Source organism: Oryzias latipes, chromosome 12 (assembly GCF_053564925.1).
Source record: "Oryzias latipes strain Hd-rR chromosome 12, Olatipes_Hd-rR_3.1".
Classification (NCBI taxonomy): Eukaryota; Metazoa; Chordata; class Actinopteri; order Beloniformes; family Adrianichthyidae; genus Oryzias; species Oryzias latipes.
The window spans coordinates 5,419,800-5,443,171 of NC_136248.1; the positions used below are offsets into that span (position 1 = coordinate 5,419,800).

Here is a 23,372-nt window from a genome sequence, read left to right on the forward strand (position 1 = left end):
TGACAAAAAAAAAAAAAATTCCACCCGAGTTAGACTAAAGGGACCACAATGCGCACACAAAAATTCATTATTTTACTTTAAAAGTTCATTTGCCGTGCCTTTTGTGTGAAATTCGGTTGTGTTTATTAACCTTAAAAGGATTTTCTGTGGAACACGGTGCTCAAAAATCTTATGAAGCTGCATTGCTTAATGGATTATTGGAGTATTATGGGTACTGTAGTCGGGTAGAATGATAAGTACTGTACATAATGAACTGAAAAATCGAGTCTTGTTTTGTTTTTTGGTGTTACAGATACACAATCTGTCTTATTAAAACAGTTTGACTATTTGTGCATTGCTATCTCTACAGATTATTGCAGACAAAAAACAACCCAATTCATTAGAAAACTTCCCATCAACCCCTCTGATCAATCACCAGCTGGCCCCTGGCCCCTCTAGATATTCTGGGAAGTGTATTCACGTCATGTTTTATGACAGTTTAGATTACTTGATGCAGCGTTATGTATAAAAAATGGATAATTCATTCCCTGTTCAATGAAATTGTGCTTTACAATCCGCTGCACCACATGATCTTAAAATTATAGTAATTAATCATAAATTGATCATTTAGTGATGATGCTATGGCTCACAACAAGTTGTTTTGTTTTTTGACTGATCTCCAAAAAAGGAAAAACGTATTTTGTTTTCTCAAGAAACAAGAAACCTTTCCTGCGATCATACCTTAGTTACTCATTTTATCAGACAAACCAATTATTATTTTATTCTGTTATTCTCAAGAAAACATCAGTTGGCCTGTAATAAGAAGAAGTTATTTTACTATACTTGAAAAAAACTAAAATAAAAACTTGTTATCATACATGGCCATTCTGGTCGTCCGTATAAGACACAATATGTTTCCTTGTTTGTTCATTTGATAGGGACGTTTCACATTGACAAAATCTTTTCAGACGGTGATAAAGGTCAATATTCTGGGTTATAACAATAATTCAAAAAATACATTTTTGGTCCCAAGACAGGACAACCTAAGAACATAATGAGGAAAGATTTGCTTTAGTGGGTGGTTTGATTGTAACGAACAAACGTGTGAATGCAAAGAAAATTCTGGTTAATTATTGATCAATTTTGATCCATGTCATTATTAAATTTTATTTTATTTTTAATTGATATTATTTTAATTGATATATAAAATTCCTGTACTCACCAAACTGGTTTAACCCCCCCCCCCCCCACACACACACACTAAACAGAGCTGCCTGACTTTTGCAACCGTTTTCTAGCAAATAGATTATGGAAGCATTTGTGTGGCAAAATTAAAAATAAAAGTCAAAACCAAAAGTCCTTAACATTTTCAAAATGAAGCTGCATTTGTTGACTGAAAATTAAAATGAAAAAGCAACACAAGGCTACAAGCCTGGCCGCACTGCTCCTAGCATGTCTGCGTCTCTTAGCAGCCGGACACACGGAGATAGCACTGACGTCATCGTCCCGCCTCCCTTCTGGAAATTCTAAATTGAATTGTGCGAGACTATTCGCAGGGTGGATGTGAAAATGAAAATGCAATCCCCTCTTTGCATTTTCGTTTTAATTTTGACACAGAATAAGCGGTTTTTAAGTAGAAAATGAAAAAGTATTTTGAAGTATTGATTTTTCATTTTAATTTTGAGTCATTTGATGCAGTTACATTTAGAAAATTAAAAAGCATTTCTGTTAATCCTTTTTAATTGTCAAATTAGACATTTCTAAATGAATTTTGCTACACATTTACCAGAGAACTATTTGAAAATGAAATGTCAAATACCATTTTCATTATCATTTTAATTAAGTGACAGAATAACTGGTGTTGAAGAAGAAAAGGAAAAAGCATTCTGGTGGATTGCTTTTCATTTTAATTTTGAGTCAAAAATGCTGCTTCGTTTTGAAAATGAAAAAGCATTTCTGGTTTTGACTTTTTTTAAATTATGCTACAGAAATGCTTTCAGAATAGATAACATAATAACTTACGATGGTTAAAAAAAGTGCATCACTGTACTGATTGAGGGACTCTGATTGAGGGACTGAGCAGTCTTTGTGTGCAGATCTACCATTAGAAGCATTTTCTAAGAGTATGATTGCATGTTTAATATCAACATTAACAGCCTGATGTGTGTTTTCCAAACTATTAGAATCTTTATTGACACTGAGCTGACTGACATCCATTTGAACAACCCTGACATACTAAAACAGGCATGTCAAACTCATTTTCGCAGAGGGCCACATCAGCATAATGGTTGTCCTCAAAGGGCCAGTAATAACTTATACAACTAAATGTAATGAAAAATAAATGTAACTACTCCTTAATGTTAAATAACTCATTATTTATTTATTATAACTTTTTAAAGTGACAATTCTTCTTTCTCTTTCGGCTTTTCCCATCAGGGGTCGCCACAGCGAAACAACCTCTCCTTCGAGGATGAGTCAATTACATAGCATAAAAAACACATGTTTGCTTGTAACTCTAGCATAAATCCTTTTAAATTTTGTCTGTTTATTAAAATCCATATAACTCCATTAATGAAGGCTCAAACTCTCAGAGGGAATAAAGAAAAGTAACAAAAACTGAGCTAGAAAGAACATGTATTACACATGTAACATTTTACAAAAAAAGGCTGCACACAGCCTTGCATCCAACTGATGGTTTGATGACAATTTGTCTGCATACACAAATAAGACCTGCAAACATTAAATAATTACAACAGCAGCTACACATAAATGATATGTAATAAACTAAAAAAAAAATTATTTTAAGAAATTAAAAACTTTTATGCTCTTGCGGGCCACATAAAATGACATGGCAGGCCATGTCATTTTGAGTTTTTGAGTTTGAAACATGTGTCCTAAAACATAAAACATCTACAACTTGTTAGAAACTAAAAGAAAAGCAAACATTCAACAAAAACTGCTATGAGACTTCATCTGAATGTTGTGTGCACAGGTGAATGTGTGTGTGTGTGCATGAGTGAATATTGTGTGCATGGGTGAATGTTGTGTGCATGGGCTAATGTGTGTGTGTGCATGAGTGAATATTGTGTGCATGGCTGAATGTTGTGTGCATGGGCGAATGTGTGTGTGCACGGGTGAATGAGACTGTGAAGCTACATTCACATCGGCCTCTGCAACACATAATCAAGCAGCCTCTTCCAATAAAAAGTCTATGTGAACATGTTTCTGGCTTCTGTGTTTAAAATTCTCATGTTCAAGCATCACTATGCAAGTTTTTGGGGTCTCCTTATAAAATGTGCTGCGACACGTTGAAAGTTAAACCAGGTAACTTTGTGGGACAGGGATTTGGACTTGACAGTGACGTATGAATGGAATCCCTAGAAATTCACAGAAGAGCTGATTCTCCAGATTTGCATCACTTTGACATTTTGCACAAAGCCTCTTCCAACAGTAGGTGGCGAACATGGGCTGGTAAACAGTAGAAAACAGAAAAAAATGAAGCCCCTCCCTGCTCTTTCAGTGTGAGCAGCATGGACTTAGGTGCACGTTCAAGAATGCTCGTTTAGCGCGTTCTTGAAGGGATGTCACCCACGTACCTAGCCTAAGCACTTTTTGGCCTTCAAGAAGGATAGTAAAGTGCATTTTGAGTAGACACCATTTACTATAGTGAATGAAAATCATTCATTTCCTATTCGATCTATTTTTTCCTTTGGAATGTGCACCCATATATTGACCACTTGGTTTTTCACAGGTTGTTTTTGTTTTTTAAACCAGAAGTTTCAAATTACAAACCTGCTTAGGACAAAAAAAGGTGCTTTTCCCCTGTATAATAATAAAATCTATACACCACTTCTGCTTCAAGAAAATGGTTTAGTTTACCGTGCATGCCTGCTCCTCTTGTATTGACTGCAAACTGCAGCAAAGCTGCAGTTAGAATCAAGTCCTGCTTTTTCTACACCCTATTTAGAGACAAACAAACACTTGGCTGACGATTGGTGCACAGTTTTCACAGAGAAACGCAGAAACATGTCACAGACAATGTTGGTGCTGTTGGTTTGGCAGGAGATGAATGTTGATGCAATAAACAGGGCAAGCAAATGTATTGGTGAAGAAAGAAAACTGCCTAATGTTCCAGTTTACAATTTTATTGGCAAAATTAAAAAAAGATTTTCAATAAATTAAGACAAATAAGGTTTGTTGCTACAATACGTGTCCACTCTATGGATGTAAACTCATCCTGTATGATTCTTTTGTCCCTCTGTGTGCTTCCTCTAGTCTGTTTTCGTCATAACGTACCATCCTCCGGATAATCCGGAATACAAGGACTTCCAAAGGAAGCTCCATGCCAGAGCTCAGAGGGATTTCGGAGTTAATTTGGAGCCATCGCTGGTAAGTTACCGTACTGGAAAACATCCCAACCGTCTTAATCATTAACAAGATGTCAAAGACAGAAAAAACTTCCCACTGAGAGGCGTGATTGCCGGCTTGGAATTATGAGTGACATTTGCATTATTGTTGGCAAATATTAGGGTTGCATTGACTGTATCCCAGACATTCCACATGTGAGTTGAACAAACGCACCATTGTCATAACAAAATTGCATCAATTAATTTCATTCCACTTGCTGGCAGAAGAATAGACACCTCCTTGTTAAAGAACAAGCAACCCTCCTTCCTCTATCCGAGCCCCTAATCCAAAGCCGATGTTGCGTAAACAGGCCTGTGGCTGCTGCTCCAAATAACGCTTCCTCTTGCAGATGGACTACATCGCTGGCAGCTTTTATGATGGCTTTGTGCTGTATGCAATGGCTTTGGATGAGACTCTTGCAGAAGGCGGAGCCCAGAACAACGGCATCAACATAACAAGGAGGACACAGAACCGCAGCTTCTGGGGTGAGCAAACGTCAGTCAAAAGCACCAAAAAACAGCCTGACAGCAGCCCTGCCGTGAAAGGCTGACCGCTGCAGAAAACGACGCGCCTTTCTTGTACAGATCAGTGCGACCTCACACAAACTGTGGTCCTGAAAAGCAGAGATGTTCTCCGATGTTGTTTCACTGCAAATCAGTGGAAACATTTCAGATAACAGGAGCAAACCTCTGTGGAGGACAGAGCACCACCAGACCCAAACTGCTTTCAAACGCACTCTTTCACCACAATAATTACAGTGTGATTGAACATTAGTCACACAACTCTCCATTTAACGGTACATTACATTCTTGGTGTGGGTTCGCACTCACTTCTTTCTTGCCTCTGGTTGCCAGATCTGGGCTCATTTCGCACCGAAACAAGTGAAACAATGGGGTTCTGTTGTTTCGGCTTGAAAGGGCTTCATCAGGACTGTTTTGTTTGGCATGAAAAATAAAAAAGGAACATGGAGGGAGGGGGGCAACTCACAGGGAAACAATAGAAAGTTTCGCCATCATTCCCGGTGTGTTACATCGTCTATTTGACCTTTCTTTATTTAACCGAACAACATTTTTGATGTTCCAAAAACACCGCTTTCTGATCAAGGATAATTTCTTACTTCTCTCAAAAGTCTTTTTATTTGTGTGTTTCAGGAGTGACAGGACTTGTTTCCATTGATAAAAGGAATGCCAGAAATATAGATGTCGACCTGTGGGCCATGACCAACCAGGAGACAGGAGAGTACGGGGTGAGACTTCATTTATTTTAGATGGAAGTCCATTCAATTGAAGCGGATAATAACTTTGGAGAAAAAAAATGTATTTTTTTCTAACCTAGATTTCTTTTTTCTGTCTTTTAAAATAATTTTTACATTTTTTTTTTAAAGGACTGCACAGCATCAGTACCCATCATTCTCTGCGGGTCATTTACCAAATAAATGAACAAAAGGAGAATTTCCCTTTGGAATTGCTTGCTTTTACACAGCTCTGATTGTTTTTTTTTAATTCAGTTATTTATTTGAACAGGAACAGTGCACTTTATTGAACATTTCTGTAAATGTGCCAGTGTTAGCTGCAAAGCTAATTTTCAACTGTAGTCTCCGGGCAACATGCAGATTTGTCAACAACAAGCCCCCAAAACACATCAAATTAACAGTAAAAAAAGCAAGTAATACAAAAAATCAGTAAGAGTTTGAAAGTTCAATTGTCTCTACATAGTGTATCAAAAACTTTCATGTAAATTGATAAATTATCTACAACAATGAAACCATTTAAATACGGAGCCCGTGACCTGACATTGGGAAAAAAAGCGTATTCTTTCCCACAAAATAATTGTGACCTTTTACACATCCCATATCTGCAACCAGAAATAATCTTAATTTCTTCCGGTTACATTTTAATAGTTAGTAGGATAACTGGTCTAAAGCAATATTTAAAAAATATATTTTGTCGATCCATCATTGATGTTTCTGTTGACTATAGCGAGGTGATCGCTATGCTGGGCGGCTGGCTGGACGGCAGACAGAGAGCCGCTGCAAGATGGGGAAGCAGCCAGCTCGGGCCTCCTAAATCTTGTGATGTTTTTCTTATATTATCTCATCGAGACAATAATAAATAAATCCCCTAGTTTGATTCTTGTTTTTATTTTCCCCTCTTGAACAAATGTGGGTCACAGGCAGGATGGAGTGAACCTCGCCGTACCGGCAGAGTCTCTAACTGATCTCATGAACCCAGACATGAAGACCTGGTAACCGATGCTTTTGAAGAGCTTTTTCAAATAAATAAATCTGATCTCTTAACATCCTCCGTGTCTCCCATGCATTGTAATTAAATATACACCGGCAGAAATGTGAATATTACCATATCGTGGGAAAGAATTGTTAACTTGTGGGAACAAATACTTTATTTGTGGGAAGGAAAACCTGATTCGTGGGAACAAGTTTTTTTTCTACCCATGTCAGGCCACGGGCTCCGTATTTAAGCAGTCAAAATGTGGTATGCATCCAACACTGACTAAAAATATGTACATGTGCAGCTTCATGCAGTGTAGGAAGCAGGACATTGCCTCTTTAAGAGTGTGTGCATTGTTGTTTTGATTCAAGCCAAACTTTAAGTTGATTTCTAAATGTATTATAAAGTTGAACACTATTAGGGTGAAGGGTGCACTGTTCCAGATGTTACAGCCGTCAACTGAGAAAACATATTGACTAGAATTGGTACGCCTGTAGGGCACCACCCGGTCACCCCTGGCTACAGACCGAGGGGATCCACCAGCACTAGATTTTGATTTCAAATATTCCCTTAATGGAGCCGGTGAAAGTCCATGAAGGATTTGTACATGCAAATATAAAGCAAAATTCAAAAGATTTGTAAGTTTCCAAGATAAAACTGTTGCCATATGAAATTGTTTTTTTGGCAAATATTTTCGATGCCATTTTGTACAAAGATTCTATCGGTTTAAGAGTTGTGTCACTAGTGGGCGTCCAGATTTTTAAAAAAGTAATCAAAGTGTGAGAACCACATGCAAAAATAACCGACTGTGACATGCTCAGATGTCAGTACAAGAATGACTAACATAATAAGAAACTCCTGTGTTATAGAACATTTCAATGAGCAGATTAGAATGAGATCAGATTTTTTGTTGATGTGATTATAGTTTTTCTGTAAAGAGGAAAAAAAACATCATTACTCTTAAATTCAACTGTACATGTTGGTTTATACCGTCACCAATCTGGATGTTTTAGCCTTAAACTGCAGTCAGTTTAACTTACAGACACACTGATATAACTCTGTTATGGAAACAGCAATAGGTTGGTATTTACAAAAGAGTATATGTTGTCGTGAGATGATGACTACCAAATAATATGTTTTTTGAGCACTTTAGTTAGACCTTTTGATTTTTAATTAAAAAAAATATGTATTTTCTAAGCAAAATCTTTATTGCCCAAAGGTTAAGGAGAACTTTTGATTAAGGTTAAATGTGCAGTTATGCTGTATCATTGATAAAAACAAAGGGAAATTTATTTCACCATTGTGGGATCAATAAAGTTCTATTCTATTCTATTCTATTCTATTCTATTCTATTCTATTCTATTCTATTCTATTCTATTCTATTCTATTTTAAGAAATATAGAAATGTAGTTCACATGTTCTGTCTTCAGATACAGCAAGACATTTAGTTTAAAGATGTCTATAAGGAGTACATGATATTTTTAATATTCTAAATCACGTGTTTTTCTGATGTTGTACGGCTGAGCCAATGTTTTTCTCAATGTCGGCTGCACATTTGCTGGCAATGTTGCTGTTTTCAGGCTCTAATCATATACTTTTGAGTGCTGCACAATTTTTTTTTTCTTAGTTCAAGGAGATTTTTTATGTTTCTTTATAAGTCAGCATGAAAAAAAAATTCAAACAATAAATGCCCCTCTAATTACAGTAATTTCTCTCCAAATTGTTTCCGGCCTCGTTACTCTTAGGTGCATTTGCTTGGGTTTGATTGCTGATCCAATCAAATCAGTGAGATCTCTCTTCAGATTACCCTCAACCTTTGGTGAAAATGCTGGCGTTTGTTGAGGCAAATGCTGCTGCTGTGTGTGTGTGTGTGTGTCTGTTTGTGTGTCTGTGTGTGTCTTTATTTCTCTGGTGGTGGTGGATGGAGAAATGGGTTAGCCACCTTTGACTCCGGTCAGAGCCATCTTCAAAGCACTCAGCAAGATTTCCAGAACTCATTTATCCTTTTGGTGTAATTGGTTCCTTAGTTGACCTGGAAAGTCTGGATGACAAGATCACACAGTTAAACCTTCAGACTTTCACAGTTGCCAAAGTTCAGACCTCTTTTTATACAAATATGTTTGTTCTTCTGCTGCATTTCAAACTCCACTCACACAGGTGGTGACTGTGTTCAAGCTCTTCTAGTGTTTTTTAACCTTTTTAACAATGTCAGAATGAAATAGTTGTCCATCATATCCTGTGTTGTTCTCGTGGGCCTCAGTGCCTGAAGGTTTTAGGGCAAAACGTGTAGCAGGAAGAAACCTCAAAGAAAACATGGGGAGTCATGTTTCACAGCAGGACAGCAGATGCTGAACCAACCTCCCACAAAACAAAACTCACTTTACAGAACTAACTGTTAAAAATTAAAAATCCAAAGATGCTTGAACAAACCTCTTAATCAGACATAAATATATTATCATAATGTCGACTAGAACATTTCTAATTTTATCCTCACAGTTGTTCTCTTTTTAATAACTTTAACTTAAGGGAGAGGAGTAATTTTTTCTCATATTTACACTGATTTATCATAAAGATTTTCCTAGATCTTTACAATTGTTATATGGATGAACAGGAATCACAAGGCTTACTAGCAGAACGTTTGAATTCAGAATCAAACAGTATTCAAAGAGGTATTACACAAAGTTGTAGTATTTATTACCACAGTCCAGGTAAGTACTCAGTAATGGTTGGCTCCAGGGTGTCCATTAAAAAGTAATAATGGACACCTAAAAAAGAAGTTCTGGTCAAATAGCCTTAGTGTTTCAAATTATTGCGCTAGCCTTAACACCTCAACAGAACAGTAGAAATGTGGAACATAGTTGGACATTCGAGATTCCACAGTTTATCACAACAGCAAGACAGTAGAAAAGTTCTCTGTCCTTCAAATGGCTCTATAATGGACATGACAGCATCTCTACAAAAATGTACCATCAACAGCAATGCTGACTTTAATTTTAGACACTTTTTTGACCGTCTTTCTGACCTTAATGCTTAATACAGAGTAAAAACCTATTGAGAAATAATTGTTATTAACTAATGAAAGAAATCGTTTATTGATTCACATTTAATAATTAGAGTTGTTGGATATTTTTAAAAAAAACAACAACTATGAAATAAACTACCTATGCACTTTGGTTTTCGCAACATCTAGACAGAAACAAGTACTTAGAGGTGAACCTCCCTTTGAAATGATGCCTTGTATCACTTAGTGTTAATCAAATATACCACTTTCCTCCCCTGGTTAGTTCTCACAGCTGCATCAGCAAGGTAGGTCCAGGCTCGATAACCATGACCGTGCGTCACACTGGGCATCAAATGGTCCAGTTTTTGTTAAAAATTGGTTTAAACATAAAAAATAACAAGATTAAAGTATTAATAATTGATTTCATATTTATTTATTTATAGGTTATTATGGTACAAGCGGGGTGTATCTCAGAAAATATTGGAAGTTAATTTACAAAAGTTGTACATTCATTTCTGATAATGCAGACCTGGTTGGGCATTATAAATGTTCTTTCATCTGATTTAGTTTGCTTTGTGACATTGTCATGAGAGAACTAAGTCCAAAAGACTAATGCGGACCAAACCACCTACAGAAATCAAGCGGCTCCAACAGCTTCTCATTGGGTGGTACTGTTGTCAAAAACAGACTGTGACCTGGACAGAAACATTTTTTAACGTTTATGTCATCTGCGCTCCTTGGTTCTCTTTGTCTTTGGTTTATGAAAAATCTATTCACACTGATTCACACACATTCACACCGAAGTGAACTGTGCCAGAATTCAGCCACAAGTGAGCAGAGACCCTCATTTTCAAGAGGGCCAGAGGACTAATGTTTAGTCCAAACAAGAGTTCAAGTGAGCTTTCACATCTGCTGAGCTTGTTCCCACATTCTTGATCAGTAAGTACTGAGTTATTTAAGATTTAAATCTGATCTGTAAGGTCCTTCATGGTCGAGCCCCTCCACCACTGAATGTGTTTACTTTAAGCTGCAGTTCTTTGGTTTTGTTCAGGGTTCTACGGGGGGAACTGGGTAGGTGGGGTGTGGGTGGGTGGGTTGGGGGGGGAGGGGTCCCATCTTTGTGTGATTGTCCTTTGTTTGCTGTTTTTAACAATCTTCGGTTTTTATGACTGTTTTATCTGCTTTTATGTGAAGCGCTATGTGTTTTTAACTGAAATGAAAGGCGCTATATAAATAAATAAAGTTTGAGTTTGAGTGTGAGTTTACTTAACAAAAATCGGCGAAGGACTGTTCCAAAGTCACTAAGAAAAGTAAAAAAACAAAAGTAAAAGTCTGTCGTGAATTGACTGTGTTCTGTTGTTTCTCTGTTGGTGCAGGTTGTTTCATACTACAATGGCAGCACCAAAGAGATCGTTTGGTCCCAGACAGAGAAGATCCACTGGCCCAGTTGTGGACCGCCACTGGATAACCCTCCTTGTGTCTTCTCCACGGATGACCCCTCCTGTAACGATGGTATAAAACAACAATCCAACATATGATACTAAAATTTTCTACAACTGATTGAGCAACTTAATTGAAATGCAAGATCTGTAGTACATGGAGCTGAAAAATGATTCTCAGCTCTTGGTCTTTTGTTTGACCACTCACATGCACACAATTGTATTTGGACTACAGAACCTTGAGAGCTTAGAAGGTTTGGTCCATTGACTGTATAAGCACTCAATGTTGAGCCTAAACCACTGACTGTATAAGAAAACTGGACTGAGTGACCCTCTCTCCCCTGGCATTCCAAACAAGAAGTTTCCAAGAGGCCAAAATCCCACAGACTTCTATAGAGAAATAAACAGCCATTACTCAGCCATTCTATTGGTTAGAATAACCATTCTTTCTCTGATACCTTTTTCTAACATTTCCTTGACATTTTCATGATATATTTCTCTTTATTGCAAGTTATTCAAGTTATAAACAGACCAATCAGATGCCTCATGTGGTCTCATGTCAAATGGTCAAAACATTTGATTGTTGAGTCCACTTTCAATTAGTAGGCGTGTGGACTTTCAACAATCTCACTCCTAATTGGTGAAAGTGGTTGCCATAGAAATGGTGACTCAGACTGACTCGAACCAAACACTACTTACTGAAAATTTCTGATAACAACATGGCGACATACTGTGAAAAAATGGCAACTGAATTGACTTAAACCATTTTCCATGGGAGACATCACACTTGGTCCAGTTAATGGTTAGGTCTCTGATGATTGAAGCTGAAAATTCTAACACTCATATGCACCAATAATGCAGGACAATCAGAAAACCGGCCATAAATGCACAGAATTTTTAAGAAATGATGTCACGTCTACTCGAGCGCAAAAAGTTGCTCGTCCAGCAAGAGTTTAGAGATTGCGAAAACCAGAGAATGACCCTCCTGATTTGCATCAGTTTGTTGTGTAATAGTGGTTAAAGGTTTTACGTGCTGCTTTAATGATGATTGGACCCTCGTTAAACTCATTTATGCCTCATGTGAGAATAACAAGTCTCAGGCTATAACACAGCACAGCGGCCCTGTCCAAGTCTGCCGTAAGCGCCGCTCTGAACCAGCAGTTTTATGTTCAGCCTGAGATTCTGCCCATGCCAGTTTCCAGAGGAGAGCTGTGCCTAGAAGTGGGACCAGCAGCGCCGCTGCAATGAAAACAACATAATGGGTCCACAGTAAAAGTCAGCTACTGATTGTATAAGCAAGCTGTCACAATGTTTTCATAAAACACAGGCGCCATCTTGAAGAGACAGTTTGTGAGAGGAAAAGCAGACGTATATCTTCAAAAAAACCAAAGAAAATCGGGGGGTTATGAGCCAGGAAATCATCAGGTCCTCTCCAGCTTATGAACAACCTCAGGTATTTACTGAACAGAAGCTGTTAAGTTTAAGTTTAAGTGGCGCCTACAGAAAGCTTCCACAGGGGAGGGGGCCAGATGGGTCCAATGGGCATCTCGGGGAGGCACACTATATGGTCCTTCTTTGGGAAGCTAATTCACTTTGGCTCAACTCTGACTGTGCAACAAGAAACCCTCAACTCACAAATCCAACCCCTGAAATCTGGGAAATATATTTCAGGGAAACAAAATTACAAACAGCTTGGTTTATTTAGGCTATTTCAACAGCTAAGCAGGAAAATTGTAATAAAATTAGATGTCAAATTAATCATAATTCAATATATAGTTCAAACAAAAAGATATAGATGAAAAATGACCTGAATTCCATCGTAAACAGCCTATTTTCAGATTTTGTGTGTTTTGGGGAAATAATTACAATAAATAAAAATAGATTGAAATGAAAATGCATATATATATATATATATATATATATATATATATATATATATATATATATATATATATATATATATATATATATATATATATATATATATATATATATATATATATATATATGCATATATCTATATATAGATATAGATATAGATATAGATTTCTATATGGTTTCTCCTCCAAGCTCGGGTCCTCTACCAGAGGCCTGGGAGCTTGAGGATCCTGCAGTATCTTAGCTGTTCCTAGCACTGCGCTTTTCTGGACTGAGAGGTCTGAGGTCTTTCCAGGTATCTGTTGTAGCCACTCCTCCAGCTTGGGGCTTACTGCCCCGAGTGCTCCAATTACCACATGCACCACTGTCACCTTCACTTTCCATGTATGCTTTACCTGCCAGCATCTTACACCCTGCAGTTATGTTCTGGATTCTTTCAGGCGCCTCTTTGCACAGCTTACACTTTGGGTCTTGTCTGGTGTGGTAGATCTGAGCCTCTATTGCACTGGTACTCTGGGCTTGTGGGAGGACAAACCCCTTCATGGGATGTACCACCGGACCATAACTGAAGTGGCTGATATCAAGAAGTCCTACCAATGGCTAGAAAGGGCTGGCCTACAGGACAGCACTGAAGCACTCATCCTGGCAGCTCAGGAACAAGCCATGAGCACCAGAGCGATTGAGACTCAGACCTATCACACCAGACAAGACCCAAGGTGTTTAAACCGACCGCTTGAATCAAAATATTTATCGATTTTGGCGATTATTCGACGGATTGTTTGATTAAACACAATGATATTGTTAATAAAAATTAAGCATAATTTATCAAAATTTATGGTGGTAGTGGTGGGGGTTAAAAGGGGTCACTGTTTGATTCTTACAGTCGCAGTGTTTCAGCAGCCCTGGACTTTGAACAGGTCACTGCAAAAACTGACTTTCAGCCAATTGATTGTGTGATTGCTGATTTGCTTGGGGTCGATGTCCTTCAGCACAAACAGCAGAGTTTCAGCTGGCAAACAGATGGACTCCTGGACCAGCAACAACCCACTTCACACCTTTCACCCCACACCACTGCTCTCTAACACAACACCAAGACAGGACGTTCTGCAAACCATGTGGAGCGTGATCTGCACAGTTTTCACAAGATCAAACAAAGCAGTGTCACTTTGATATATATTACATTTGTGTGTGAGAAAATTGTCTCTAAAATATTTGCATAAGTCTTCTGTGTTTGACTACAAACAAGTGAAACATCTGTTTTTCCAAAGTCCAACTTTCTGATCAGATAAGTTGTGACTCTTAGTTTGTTTGGAAGTTAAAAAAAAAAACTTTTTTTTTCGTGGCACTATTCTGTGACTTTTTATATTAAACAGAGAATGCATACATTTAATGGGTTTGAAGAAAATATGTTTTAACCCTTGTGCTATCCTATGGGGTCCAGATGACCCGATCCTTACATTGACGTGTTATCCCTAGCATGACACAGGTGGATAAAGGTGAAGAGGATTTCATGTTATCCATGGACACCAGTGACGATCACATATGAGAAAACCAGATGTTTTTTTCTGTTTGGAAAAATTGTCATGATTGTTAGAGAAACAAAAACTCAAACTGAATGTAAGAACAAACTGAAACCATACTTATCAGAGCGAAGAAAAAAACTCTGAATAAACTGAAAGAAACATGGACAATCTGAGGATTGGCAGTAAAACAACAAAAAACGCTCAGGCATGAATCAGAAACATGAACAACTATGTTTAACCAAACTGAAACCAGGATGATGATGACCTTAGTTAGCGACAAACAAGGAGCATAACTGCAAACTACAAGAAAACCAAGTTAACACTCAGAAACAGATGATTTATTTTGGTCATTGGGTTGCTGGAGCCCATCACAGCTACTGTGGGGTGGATCACCCTGAAGAGGTTTCCAAACTGTTGCAGGGATTTCAAAGTAAATTAAAAAAGAAAGACATTTGAACAGTATTTTACATGCTGTCCTAAATCATGACACCGACCTGTTTTGAGTTTGCATAACTTCACCTGTTAGGTGTTTCTCTCTGCAGGATCAACTTTTACACCTTTACCTATTGGCTGTATATGAGAACAAAGAAAAAACTGCTTACTTTCAGCTCCAACTAAAAGAAGTGAATTAAGTCGCCATATTTTTGGGTGCCGACGTGTTCGTGCCAGACGACTTCAGTAAGCACTGATTGGTCCGAGTCAGTCTGAAGTCCACACCCCTTCCACTGGAAAGCGGGCTCAGGAGAATCTGTCTATCAAACGTCTTGAACATTCAATATGAGACCACATTCTTTTATTGGGACATCTGATTGGTCAGTTTGTAGCTTGAATAACTTGCAATAAAGGAAAAAATATGATGAAATATCAAGAACATGTTAAAAAAGGTAGCAGATCACAAATGGATATTCTGACAAACAGAATGACTAAGTAATAACTGTTTATTTTTCAGTAGAAGTCAATGGGGTTTTGGCTGTTTGGAACCAACAGGTACTTCCTATTTGAAACGCCAGAGGGGAGGGGGTCACTCAGTCCAGTTCTCATATACAGTTAAGGCTTTCACCTCAATGGCAAATGGGGTGGGACAAAGTGAAACTTGAAGATCATCTGGGTCTACCCACCTGCCCATCAAAACACACACTTAAAATGCACAGCATTGAGATCTAAAATATATCTAAAAATATATAAATTCAAAATGACTGATTTAAAAAAACTCCCCCCAAACTGTTGTCATGAATAAAAAGACAAAGCAGGAAACACACAAAAACGGAGGTCAATGAGAAATGATTCCCTCCGTAAGGACAACATGCCTTGCTCATAGCAAACTGGATGGTGGGATCTTGGGCTGATTACAGCTTTGCAGGGTTCCAGTCGTCATGTGTGTGACTATAGATGCCCATCCCAGAGAAAACACTGTCACTTTCAGAATCCAAATGTCAGATTATTTCACAATCATCCACACGTAAATTCCTGATAGTTTAGTCCATTCAAAACAATTACAGTAATGGTTGCAGTGAAACAAAATCCTTAAATTGTTTTCTTCTGTCATTTCCATCGTTTATAGCAGGTGATAAAATGTGGCTCCGGTCGGGTTCTAACCAGGAAGAACCAATGCCAGTCTTTGCTGCCTTGACTGCCTGTTTTCCATGTGTGCTGCAGAAAGTCACAGCTGTGAATTTCCTGATACCGTTTGAACATATGAGAACATATGATGAACAAATGAGAACCTTAACCTCCTCTTTTTCACATTTCCAGGTCTCCCAGTTCTGGGAATTGTTGCAGTGGGTTCTGGGCTGGCGCTCATCATTTTTGGAATCTCCAGCTTCCTTATCTACAGGTGAGCTTGATCACCTCCTGCAGATAATTCCTACTTTAACGGAAACAGCTGATCTTGACAAATAGAGAGATGCAGATGTGATTCAAACAAGATTGCAGCGTTGTGCAGCTATGCTGGTGCTGTATTTATCCAGCTGTTGCTACAGCAACAGCTCAGCGGGAGACGAGATGAAAGCAGTTGTGAAGTGTGTTTAAGCTGCCAAGTGAGCCCATATAGCAGCCCCAAATGAGGGTCACTGCCATCTCTCACCTAATGATCATTAGTGTGTTTTTTTGCTGGATTAATGCTGAATGCTTCGTGTTTGATCCGCGGCTGATGCCAGGCTTAGCACGTTTTAGTCTACGCTTGTTTTCCTCTCTGAGGATTATATGCTTATTTGTGAACTGGAAAAAGTCTTTTAGAGTTTAAAACCTCTGAGATCCTGATGGGAGACGCAGACAGAAGACTTCCTCCTTACACAGTCAAACCTTTTTCTCAAGCTGATGGGGAAAATCACGTTACAAACCAAAGGTTGACCTGGTGAGACGCTTACACTTTTCCTCAGGGTTTTGTCTAGAAAAGACTGCAGAAGTGAATGAACCTTAAATGGTTTAAGTTACTGTATTTTGTGGAGAAAAAGTCGCATTTGCCAATCCTGGCGTAATGCTGCAATTCATGCATCAAAATTACATCTGATGCTTCTTTTGACACTGTCAAATTTAAGGCTTGTCCAAAAATGTGTTCATAAATTAGACGCTCCCATTGTGTGGAGAAGCTACTGTCTGAGATTTTTAGCTTAATCACTACATGGAGGCTTTGACTGTATATCCCCCAAATAATGCACCAAAGATACGGATGAGGTTGAAGTTTATTCATTTTGAAGAGCTCTACAAAAGCATTGATAATCACGTTTCACGTCTTTTTTTTCCCATATGGTGATCCTTAGCTCCATACTGGAGGGGCTGCATCTGAATGATGGCGTATTTAGTTGTTCTTCCGTCTTTCTGTGACCCAGTTTGATGACTTGCTGTCCCACCAATGAGAGGAGGAAAAAAAAGAAAAACGTCATAATATTCAGGAGGAGAACAATCCGATTCTCCTCTGTGTTTGCTTTGGACGGCGCTTCTTCTTCTGCGCTGCTGTCAGCAGCAAATACTGACACCCACAGCGCCCTTTAGCAGTTGTTGGTGGGAAACAACCACTAGAGGGCAACCGGTTGTCAGTGGTAAAATAACAAATATGCAAGCCTATTTCTGCTTTTAAAAATCACAAAGAAGTCACTTCTGAGTATGAGTCGCACCCCTGGTCAATTTATGAAAAAAACGCGACTTATACTTGGGAAAATACGGTATGTGAAGTACTTCTGACAGCTGCTCTGTCTGAAGGATCCTGCAGAAGGTTTGAGGATCTTCATGAGTCACCAGCACAGACTGTGAAAAACAATGGATAAATTAAAGTGTGACGTCACCCATAGAAATTGCTTTACCTGCGGCTCTCACGAAATGAGGCAAAATCCCTCACCATTGCTTCCTGTTACGGGGGCCGCCATGTTGAAACCAGTTGACAGTGATTGGTCCGAGTCATCGTATCTATGGTAATGGCGACACAAGTTGCCACAGATATGATGACTCAGAGCGACTTGGACCAATCGCTGTCGACTGGTTTCATCAATGGCATTCCTTTATCAGGAAGCAATGCTACTTCCTATTTCGGAACGCAAGAAGGGAGGGGTTGAGCTTTTTATTGCTTTTACAGTCAATGGCCACCAGACAAAATTATTTACAAAATGTCCCATTTTTACAGTCTTGTAAAAATAACATTCTATGCATTTTTCAGTTCATTGTATTTAGTCCTTTGTTCATGGAAACCTACTTCTGCTTCATGATTTTTAGGATCAGATTTGTTTGGCCACCTGCTTACATGTTAATCCCACGTTGGACTTCTGTTCCCGGGTTTACGCTCCATCTGCACAAAGTGTTCCTCACACTTCAGCTGAGAGCTACACGGCAGCGGGACATCTGTTTGGCTTTACTGACGTCCACCTCTGCCAATCCTGTGTTTATTAAAAACTGCTGGTTCTGAGCTGTTTATGTAAACCCAGTTTTGTCAAACAGCCACTTTGGATATATGAATGTAAAACACCCCATAATATTAGGAAAAAACATTTAAAAATCTGCCTATTAATTAGATTGGAAGCTTTGCTTGCAGTTGCACTTTAATGTGGAAACATTTGCAAACACTGATGAAGATAAAACGTTTGCATGTCGGTTTCTCTTTTGATGAACCAGGGACCGCTGTATAACCTTAACCAAATGTCACTCAGGTCATTTATTTCTTTGAGTTTATTTGAAGAAGATAATACAGCCTAATGCACATGAATATGTACCAGTATAAACTCTTAGTGTAAACAAGCCTAAAGCAGCTAATTTCCACTAAAAATGATTAAATGCACGTGTAAAGTTTTGATATACTGCCCTCCCTTATTTGTCTCAGGATTGATGTTTCAAAAATAAAGCATGAGAGGTGAAATCTACAAATTAGTCATCTATATATATATTTACAGTATTTATAGATGATTTAAGGCTGTAGAACCCTATCACTTTATATGCACTTTATACACTTTTCTCAGACAGCCATGAACATTTTCACACTGCTCTTTCTTGTTAAATCCAAGTTCAAACCTTCACAGAAAAATGAGTGCAGGATTATAAATCGAAAACAAAGATCTGATCTCAAATGAAGATTTACTTAGAAAGCTGAATGTATTCTGCACAGAAGGCACAGCATGGAGGAGGTTGATTGACAATGGTCTAATAGGCGGCAGAACTTATTGCACTGCAAAAATATTACTAGATAATATCATTAAAATACATGCAAAATTGCTCACAAATATCTGCAAAACAGGGAGGCCGCCAAAGGTGAACCTTGATGTAGCGACAGACCAGTGGAACTTTCTGTGTATTTGATCATGCTCAAACCGTACAGGGTTCCATAGACACCAAAACTCCAGTTTCAGTCACAACTGTCCTCACGGATGGATACGGGCTGTCTGTGGGCGAAAAATGGTCAAACCTGTACAGGCCACTCACAAAACATCAAAGTCGTGGACTACTTATTCCTCATTTTCACATTCCGGTATTTTGAGTGTTTCCATCATAAAATGGACAGATTAAGCTGGACCGAACCACAACATTTTTGGGTCCTTGTTGGTTTTATGGAACGGAGTGGTTAGGGCGGAGCTACTGTTGAAACTCGATGATTGACTGAAGATTGTTGTGACAAAAGAAAGCACCAATAAAGTGGCTGTATTCCTCTCTGCTGCCCGCAATCTTCTCTCAAATAATACAACAAACAACCCACAAGGGTGAGTAAAGGGGAAGTAGGTGAGACGCAGGCATATCATTATTATTTGTTTTACCCCCCAAACCCTGCACACTGCAGAAGACGCCTAAGTGCTGCTGAACTGCTTGCCCCTTGCAGGCTCCTTACCCCTAGCCTGACTTTTAGAATTTAGGAAATTAAACTATCAGAGTGTAGCTTGTGTGGGTTTCTTACAGGGGATCACTTATCGCCTGCACACCGCGTGCGTTCTGCATTTTTACGTGGTCAGGAAGGGGCCAGTATTCGCACCTTAGTAAAGTGTGGCGCAAGAACACCATACGACTGCTTCACTCCTACGTTATAGGTGTGTGTAACTTACATTATCCTAAACCCACAATACTCAGGTGCATGTCAACTATGTTATCAGCCAAAAACATCCCTGAGAACTGGGGTTGCACACAAAGGAGTCAGACCATTCTGGTGTCCTGACCTGGTGTTTATGCCTAAAAGCCATAGCATGAACTCTATGTGTGTGTGTGTGTGTGTGTGTGGAGGGGGGGGGGGGTCTATTTTATTTTAGTTAGTTTTAGGGGACAGCATTTTCATGTATTTTTTCAATCTGAGGAATGTTCCAGATGTTCCTGTCTGATGTTGGAACTTGAACAACTTTAGTGTTCAACAAGAAACAGTTTTTGCTCCTAAAATTACTTTTCCTCGCTGGAAAAGCCAGGTTCAAACATTCCCTTTGCTTTTATCAAACAGTATTGCTTAGTATTTAGATTACTTTAGTGATCTGAATCATTTATGTGTTAAAAAACATTTAAAAAAATAGCTTGGTTGTTTGGAGGAACCCCTGGAGGAAGAGCTCAGTACGCAGTGAAGGAAATATATTTGTAGGAAAGAAGTTCCCACACTGTTTTTTCAATTTCAAGGTTTTAACAAGTTGAAGAGGGAGTTGTATTTTCTCCTAACTGTGATTCAGTTAGGAGAACTGTGAGTAGCTATTAGTGTGACACTCCAACCCCCCCTCCCCATCCCTAAATCCTCTGACTCTTCAAAGAGAGGGTGTTCTGACCGCTGTCAGCTGCAGGTAAGACAAAACCTCAAGTCAAAATTAGAACCCGCCCAAATGCTTGAAACTGTTGATGTGGTTTGATAACTTACTTGAATTCTTAGCTGTGTTCAAATTCACTCACTATTCTCTAACTCCTAAAAGACTGTAGGCCAGAGTGGAGAACTGGATTTTAACCACTGACTGTGAGAACTGGACTGAATATGTGTGATGTCACCCATGGAAAATGGCTTAATTGTGAGGTCAAGCCAGTCGTCTTCGGTACGGACGCCGCCATGTTAGAGCCAAATGACGTCAGTAAGCAGCGATCGGTCTGAGTCAATGTTTCGATGGCAATCAGGAGTGAGCTCTCTGGAAGGCCACACCCCTATCACTGAAAGCTGGCTCAGGAGAATCTGTCAATCATACGTTTAAGGTAGCAGAGGAAGAATGATTATAAACAGAATCACTGAATAATGGCTGTTTATTTCTCTATGGAAGTCTGTGGGTTTGTGGTTTTTTGAGGCAGCAGACATTTCCTGTATGGGACATGAGGGTTCAGGGGTCACTCAGTCCAGTTTTCATATACAGTCAATGATTTAAATGCAACTCAGATACATGGGTACTACTTTTCTTTGAAATGCTTAATATGCCACGACCAATTTGCTATTATGAATAATCTACAACCTTTCAAATGACAAATAGTTCAAATGCAATGCATTGTGGTCTATATTTGCCAGTAAAGTGAGCATGGATGCACACCGGCTTTTTTGCACACTTCTGGAAAAAGTTCCAGAACACTGCATTTTGGAATTGTACATTCGGTCACTTGGACAAAACATCATACTCCCTATATAGTGCACTATAGTGGGCAGTGAGTGAATCCGACACAACCCTACTGTCAATCCTTGAGACTATTTTGTTTGCAGATTTATGTTTTTTTTTTTAATGAGCTGAATTGAGGGGTTTCGCACAAAGCAACTTTAAAGAAACCCATATGTGATATTAAGCTTATTGCTTAAGATCCGAATATTCCCTGAGCATCTCAAGATCTAAATGAAAGTGGCAGGTTCTAACAGATTAGCTGTTTTGCCAGGAGTTTTAATGAGAACATGAGTGAGGTTTCACTTTAAGTGGTTCATGCAAACAGTCTGCTTGTAACTGGAGTTCATTTCAGGTGTTATTTCTGCTGCTCAAATGTCTTGAGGGTTGTGCTCAGCATTCAGCTGAGAAAACAAATGAAAACTGTTGCAGTGCCTTCGGTCTGCATGTTTACGGTGAAGCATTAAGCCTTCTTTAATTACCCAAGAAGTAAATCATGCATGCCTGAAGTAATGAAGCTCCTGGAAGGAGCTCTGAACGCTGCTTGATGTCATGGAAAATTCTGCAAGTATTGAAATGAAAATTTGAACGTTTTTTTTCTTGACGCATTTAATTAAAAGTAAGCGGCTAACATAACGCTTAACTTCCTAATGCATGGGTGTCTTAAATGAGCTGATTTGACGCCACTGAACTGCTAAAAATCACAACCATGATTTGACGGATTTTTCAATACTGATCATTAGCACTAACAAGCGTTAATCACCAGCCAATCACAGTGGATTTTGATCAGAGGAGAGGTGGAGCAAAGATGGAGGAGCACCTATCCGCCTGAGGTAAATCCACTAACCCTAAATCTGAGTTGATCATGAAAAATAATTCAATAATCTAATAAAAACAATGAAACTTGAGTTTATTCTCATCATGTGAGCTCACACATGCTCTACTCGTTTTTTTTCCTGTAGCTTACGGTTCAACAAACACTACATGGTTTCCCAGCAAGATAGCTATCCTTCCTGAATGCCCCTTCGGTAAGTTTCTGACCAAAGTTGTTTTTTAAACTTGTATTTTTACATCTTGAATCTGGGAATGTAATAAGCTATGTTCACACCGCCCTCAGCAGCACAAGTTTCAAGCCAGCATTTCCAATGAAAAGTCAATGTAAACACGGTTAAACGCATGTTTCAGGCTTCCACGTTCAAAACTCGCATTCATGCGTAGCTACGCAATTTTCTGCAACTGTTTTCGGCCATGGAATGCCAGCTAAACCAGATCAAACTTTGACCAATCAGGGACTCTGAAATTCACCAAACTCAGAGCGTAGCGGGTCTGTTTGGTGAACCCAGACACGGTGACGAGCCTGGGGACGTCTGCGTTTGTTTTTCAAATAAAGATCTTACATGATGGTAACCCATATCCGCCATTGCAAGGACGCTAGCATTGAAACAAACCGTTTCTGTGAATTTCCTTCAACTGTTGGTGGTGTTATGCTCTAGGAAACAGTAGGAAAAGAAAAGAAGAACATCATGGACTAAATGCATGCCTGGTGTGTTCGTAGTTTGAAACTTTAACAGGAAAGGGTTTGGAGTCTGCAGCACTTTTTCACAGCAGTATTTAGATTGACTGGCAAATACATTGACTGACAGTTAGACATCACCTTCTCACTTCTGGATTCATATTCGCTGTTTCAATGTCCACTTTGCAGTGAACCAAACACTCACCAGTGACTTCCTGTTTTTGTTGTTTTTTGTGATCCAGGCATCAGGAAGGCTTTGCAGATGGACATAGAAATGAAGATCCAGATTCCCCAAAACCACCACTAAACCCCTTTATAAAGCTTCATCAGGCTCCAAACGTGAAATACTCATCTTTGATTTAACTTTTCATATTTTTGATAACATGTAATTGAATCA

At 38.8% G+C, this 23,372-nt stretch overlaps 1 protein-coding gene and 1 long non-coding RNA gene across 2 annotated transcripts in view; both read left to right on the plus strand.

Moving 5' to 3' along the window:
* The window catches only part of npr2 (natriuretic peptide receptor 2), an 81,450-nt gene that overhangs the window by 23,987 nt on the left and 34,091 nt on the right, over window positions 1-23,372 (plus strand). The window contains 5 exon segments of the mRNA NM_001104658.1: window positions 4,255-4,368; window positions 4,736-4,871; window positions 5,538-5,632; window positions 10,992-11,127; window positions 16,208-16,289. Of these exon segments, the coding sequence (NP_001098128.1) occupies window positions 4,255-4,368; window positions 4,736-4,871; window positions 5,538-5,632; window positions 10,992-11,127; window positions 16,208-16,289 (563 nt within the window).
* LOC144996293 (uncharacterized) lies at window positions 22,170-23,285 on the plus strand. The gene is made up of 3 exons (XR_013659291.1): window positions 22,170-22,295; window positions 22,425-22,490; window positions 23,218-23,285. It is a non-coding gene; the product is annotated as an uncharacterized LOC144996293 (long non-coding RNA).